At 40.5% G+C, this 6,322-nt stretch overlaps 1 protein-coding gene across 1 annotated transcript; it reads left to right on the forward strand.

The window, feature by feature from the left end:
• The first annotated feature begins 381 nt into the window (after positions 1 to 381).
• macc1 (MET transcriptional regulator MACC1) lies at positions 382 to 5,561 on the forward strand. The gene is made up of 5 exons (XM_062539631.1): positions 382 to 489; positions 1,995 to 2,114; positions 2,337 to 4,381; positions 4,480 to 4,668; positions 4,797 to 5,561. Exons 2-5 carry the CDS (start codon positions 1,997 to 1,999, stop codon positions 4,998 to 5,000), a joined length of 2,556 nt encoding a protein of 851 aa, XP_062395615.1. The 5' UTR covers positions 382 to 489; positions 1,995 to 1,996; the 3' UTR covers positions 5,001 to 5,561.
• Positions 5,562 to 6,322: the final 761 nt, after the last annotated feature.

Below are 6,322 nucleotides of genomic sequence, written 5' to 3' on the forward strand. Positions count from 1 at the left end.
GAGCATGAATGGTTGCTGATAATGGGCATCTGTATAGGCCTATGTAGATATTGTATTAAAGGTCAACCATCTCCGGCTTCTACAACAGTCATTTACAACATTAACTCCAAACATTTGAACGTATGTAGGCCTACAAACACCTGCCATCAAAGCAAACACTGATTCACCATTTTTTTCTTGTTCACCGAAACTACCTGTCGAGGTTTCAGGTGTTGCAACTCTCTCTGAGTAAATATCCTCTAGAGTTATGGGTATTGACGTTTCGGGGAAGGAGAAGGCTATAGGGATCAAATGCAACTCTGCACTGTTGAACTACCAGACCCACAATGCTTGGCTGAATTGTGTGAACGCAGGCAGTTGATCTCGACTCGTGAAGTATATCGTTTGACACTCCCTAATCATAACGTGAGTGCGAATCATCAGGACCTCACTTTTTAACTATGTGCCCAAAAAGTCTGGTTTGGATACATTTCTAATTTGCGCCTTGAGGTAAGTGGTCGTCTAACACCGGAAAATATTCTGGACTCATTGGCAGTAGCTTCACGTACTTATTCGCTGAAACTTTTGAAGTGTTTGAAAAGTTTTCTCTAATTTTGGATGAATGTTTAAAACAAGACTGCTTGAAATTCCTGAGTCTGGACAGGTTGCAGGACTAATTATTTAACGTTACTGTTGATGGGGTTCGTTTATGAAGCCTGGGCTATTTGCTTTAGTGGCTCAGGAATTATGGTTATGAAATCACTTTAAAATAAGGGGATTCATTTAATTGTTTTAAACTACCAGGAAAGTTGCTACAGTGTAAACATCACGCAACTGGCGTGGGCGTTATCGTGTCTTTCAATATGTACAGGTGTAAGGACTTGATACAGTTGCGTGTGAAAGAAGATTTGAATAGTAGGCTAGGCTATCACTCAGCAGCAACATGTAGGAGGGGTGGCCTTTACAGACACTTGTCGAATGCTAGACCAGACTAACCTGTTTTGTGTAGGGAAAGCAGTGGTTATCGCTTTGTCAGGCTACAACTTAACGCACTGGTCTTGTCTCAGCCATATCTCCTAACTTTCGGGTTGTTGGTCTTTCCCTCCATACAAAAAAGTACGTTACTTCACATGGGCCATTTCAAACAGGTCTCTGCATGAAGTGCTCACATTTAGTAGCCTAGGTTAGTGTCTTGCTGGACTTGAATTCAGAGAAGGTACTTTTTAAATGGCTGTTAGAAAAGTGTTGCATTATGTTGTTTGAGTGACATAGTCTATATAGGCAATATTAAAAACGTGATTTCAATTTAAAATGAATGCTGTATTGATAGTGTTATATGCCTAGCCAATGTGTGAGAGTCGGTGTTGAAGAACAACAACCTGCGTATCCCTGATTTCCATGACAAATTTGGCCTAACAGTCATTGATTGTCAAGTCATGTCAGTTTTATTTATATAATGCATTGTTATGCACAGAGTGCAACCCACTTGTGATATGTTTTTCATTAGGTGAGTAAGTGCCGTGTAGCCTAATAAAGAAAAAATGTTAAAAATGAAGGAAGTACTGTAAAGCTACACTAACCTTTCTAAACCTTTCTTTCTAAATTATTTCTTCCATTTCCCTTCATAATTTGTCTATTAGATTGCATCTAAATCAATTTGTTAAAGTGTTTTAACACTATAGCTGACATTATTTGAACGTATCTGGGTTAATAATAAAATCTGAGGACAGTGAAACATTGTATCAATTTGTCATTGTTCAAGAAGACTTTTAGATTCCTCACACACATTAGTATATCACAGAGTGATATATATATATATACCGGTATATACTGTACACACACACACACACACACACACACACACACAGAGAGAGAGAGAGACACACACAGATAGCTTACACTGTTAAGTCTTTGTAAAGATTTCTTTTAATTTACCCCAGTATAAGATTGCCACAGGTTTGCAGCTTGTTACAATGTATGTGATAACAAATCATCAAAACACCTGCCTGTTCCAGCTATGGCGGCTGCAAGAGCAAAGTCATTCCGTCGGACAGGGAGTCTGATGCGAAGTAAATCAGAGGGAACCTTGATAGATCTGGATGACAGTGTCACCATAAACAACAACAACCTCTATGGTAATCTTGAGTTTGTTTTATTTCCTCAACTTATTCAGGCCCTGTACATTTGAGTCCCTAACACTCTAGTTCATGTTTACCCTATTCTGTCATTTACAATGTTATTCATTTAATATTTATCACAATAATAGCATTGCTTCTTATTAATGAACAGAACAAGTTTGAATAATTTTGCAAATCTTAGCATTGATTGACATTTAGGTGACATTTTATTTTTCTTAGGTAGTGACGTTTCCAGTCAGATGACTAAACATTACGAATGGCCCATCCTGCAACCAGAAGTCCAACACACAAACCAACCAACAACAAATCCCTTCTGGAATAAACTCTCAGGCTCAAACCCATTCTTAGATGACATTGTTCTCTCAAAAAATGATGTCTCCAGTCTAAGTGAGGACCCCTCTGCTAATTTTGTCGGTGACAATGAGGATTCCATCAGTACATCTTCAGATGAAAATAATTTTGGTCATCTTTTAGAACCAACACAGAAGTCTTTTCGCCAATCTGCAAGGTGGCGGAGTGCTTCTGACATTCTTGATGGCTTGGAGAAGAAGAAGCAACCTAAGAAAGAGGGAAAACTTGGTTCCTCAGGCCCATTTCTCAACCCTGACTTTGAATGGCTTAAGAATGACCGTGAGGCTTATAAAATGGCCTGGCTGAGTCATAGACAACTGACACGATCCTGCTTGGACCTCGGAATGATGAGTCAAAGCCCAGGCTGGGCACAGACTCAAGCTGCAGACACACATGTCATGTGTAAAATTGGTCATAGTGGTGGCTCTGTACAGCTGCCAGACTCTGACGTTAGGGTCCACATACCACAGGGTCATGTAGGGCCTGGGGAAGTTCAAGAGATTGCTCTTAAAGCCAATCTGGATCCACCCAAAGGCCTTAACAACAACTATATGGCCACTGTGTCTCCTCTGGTGGAGATTAGTCTCAGTAACCTCAATGTAAAGGAGGGCATCTCGTTTGAGATGAAGGTGGCAGCGGAGGTGAAAGAAGATCCACTAAGCCAAGTGATGACCACATTTGTGGGCCTTATTGCATCCAAGAAAGAAGGGCCCTATCAGAAGGTCAGTGACTGTTATTTCAATGAGAATATGTTACAGATGAAGCTGCAAGAATTGAAGCCACATCTTTACATCATTGCAGCTGTGGAGGCCTCTGTGGTCCAGCCTCCGGCTACTTCGGTTTGGGATTACCTGAATCGTCTAGTCACCGTTGCGGTTTATGGACCCAAGCACATCCATCCGTCTATCAAAGTAGTCATGGTAATCTCCTGTCACAACAAAGTTCCACCAAGACTTCCTTATTCAGACATGAAGAGGAGCAGTAGAAACTTACCTCCTCTTGTTCTAGAGTTGTGGGGGGAAAAAGAATTCAATCCAGATGGCTTAAAAGACTTGCATATTAAAACCAGTGTGGCTGAGTCAAAGTTTGCTGTGAAAGCCATGGATCAAATCAAGGAAGTAACACAACATCAACTTAGACAAGGAAGAGTTATCCATTTGCCTCTAGAACTTTCAAAATCCGACAAGGGTGAACTAGAACCTTTCATCCTCAACATCCAAGTTAAGAGCTCAGAAGGTGAATCTGTGATTGGCTTCACTGTGAACTCTCCTCCAGCTCTTCCTCTAAAGACTGAAAAGCAAGCCAAAAGAAGAGTGGACCAACATCATGAAATGACACGTTCCATACCTATCCCAGAAGAAGGAATTCCAGAATCCCCAAAATTTCAGCTCCGGCCAGTGAATGTGCAGTGGTATGGTGTGGCACTGAAGTCAGTGTTGCGGCAGCCAAGGGTAGAATATCTCCTGGAGTATTTCAAAGGTGACACTGTAGCTCTCCTCTCAAAAGAGAGAGTGAGGTCTGTTGGCCAATCCAAAGTAAAAGAATGGTACATAGCGTTTTTGCGTGGCCGAATCGGACTGGTGCACTGCAAAAACGTGAAGCTCATCACCAGAGACCAGGTCATTGACTTCACCGGGATCAAGATCACCACACAGAACTTGCTGGATAACATGACCCTTCCATTTAAAAAGCTGACATACATGTACTCTGCTATTCAGACTCAGGTCACTGAGCAAATAACAAACTGGAAACATTTTGCTGAAGCTCTGGGCTACTCAAAAGAGACTGTAGACACAATAGTACGTAGGCATGCTGAGACGGAGGCTGAGAGAGTAGCATGTGTGCTAGAAAAGCTGAAAGAGGATTGTCACACGGATAAACATCGACTCAAATTTCAACATGAACTGATGAATGTAAGTTTAAGGTTATGTTCCTAGTTTATTGTGGGAGATGCCCACACCTAAGTCTTAACTCACCAGGTGAATGGAGTTGTTCATTGATGTATTTTCAGGGGTTGCTAAAGATGGATGCCCAGAGTTTGGTGGCAAGCCTCATCCACAACACAGTGATTTTGTCTACTGCTGTGGAACTGGGAGTGCGATGGAGAGAACTTGCAGAGCGGCTTGGACGACTCTCTAGTGCCCAGATTGCTGCCTATGAGACCCCACACAGAGGGAAAGACGGAGAAGTCAGTGCTCAGGTGAGTCCAACTCATTAACGTATTTCCTGAAATGTATCAATTTTCAGGTTGACAAAGTAGGCCTAGAAGAAGTTTTGTCTTTTATAACAAAAATGTGCTCTTCTAAATCAACCTTGTGTGTGTTTTAGTCTATGTGGAAACCTGCGTATGACTTCCTACATCTGTGGAGCCTGCGATATGGGGAGGGCTACAGAGACATGATCCAAGACCTCCATTTAGCTTTGGACAAGATGAAGAGTCCAGTGACCAAGCAGTGGAGGCACATCACTGGGGCCCTCATCACTGTGAACTGTATGGGTATCTTGAGGGCCTGCGCCTTCAAAAAGCTGTAGTGGGACTGAAGTAGAAATTGTGGGAAGAAAATGGGTTTCAGTATTTGTCAACCAGAGTTGAGCAAATTCACCAGGTTGCCTACATTTGCTCCACCAACGTCTATGTTGTATGGAATAAAACTTGTTGGAAAATGTTTGTATATATCTGAATTGCATAACTCTACTACTATGCAGGAGATTTCAGTAGCCATTATGACATTCTGTTCCAGTTGTTTGGCTTGCATTACACTGCCACACCTGTTACCATTTTTTAAGAATTTATTTTAACAAGCTAATGTATTTTACAGATAATATAAATATCACATGTTGTATGTAGATTGTAGCATTTTGTAAGATGTAATTTCATTGTTAATCGTTTGTCTTTGTGTAGTACATTATTCAACATTCACCTGCATTATCCTTTTGAAAAAAAATGTTACATTATTTTATGAAAGAGGGCATTTTGCTTTCAGTTACAGTGTGATTTATTATATCCATTCCAAGTGGAATTTAATGTTACTCTTATCATCTTGATGTAACTTTATGCAAAAAGCACAATAAATATACCATTAATACTACAAAGACAGTCCTCATTGGTTATGTCCGGTGAATATTTGTGTTTATTTTCTCTATTGTAAACGTACATTTTCATCACTAACATAAACGACAGGAATGTTTAACTTTTGAGTTCCACACTTTAATTAATTCAAATTGTGTTTAACCTTAACTCAGTGAATGATTGAGTTTTTTTTTTTCTTTAAATAAAAAGAGGGTTAGTTACCTGTGCATATTAACTGCTGAAATGTTGAATATGCAGCTCATGAGTCTAATCAGCATGTTTATTGCAAAGCCTACTATCTTTGTTTAACCAAATGGAAGCATGTGCAGTACTCTGGCCACACGGCTGTCATGTCCTTTCAATCACATTTGCTGTTTGGACACCAAGCGAGCTTGCAGTGACCTTAATCGTGCCCTTAATAGTGAACGTTCCCGCTTCACATTTGCAGAGCCCGTGTTACATTCATAATGATTATCCCTTCTCATTTGTGTCAATTTCTCCCTACTCTAGCATTCCCCAAAAGGCTATGTTCATGTTCACCGTGTTTTAAACTAGCCTTTAACTTTGTAGCATGCTCCCCTCACTGGACTATTTACACTACACGTATTTAACTTTCCGCTCATATTTACTCAAGCTGTACTTACCGTTCTGCCACTATTTGACATGACTCAGCCAACCCCATTGTTATTACTAAATGAATGAATGAAGGAAGGAGGGGGGTTCACTCTGTTGGGACTTATTTCCCTGGTCATAACCAGCATTATGTACATTATCCCTTACTTAT

Source organism: Sardina pilchardus, chromosome 6 (genome assembly GCF_963854185.1).
Source record: "Sardina pilchardus chromosome 6, fSarPil1.1, whole genome shotgun sequence".
NCBI lineage: Eukaryota > Metazoa > Chordata > Actinopteri > Clupeiformes > Clupeidae > Sardina > Sardina pilchardus.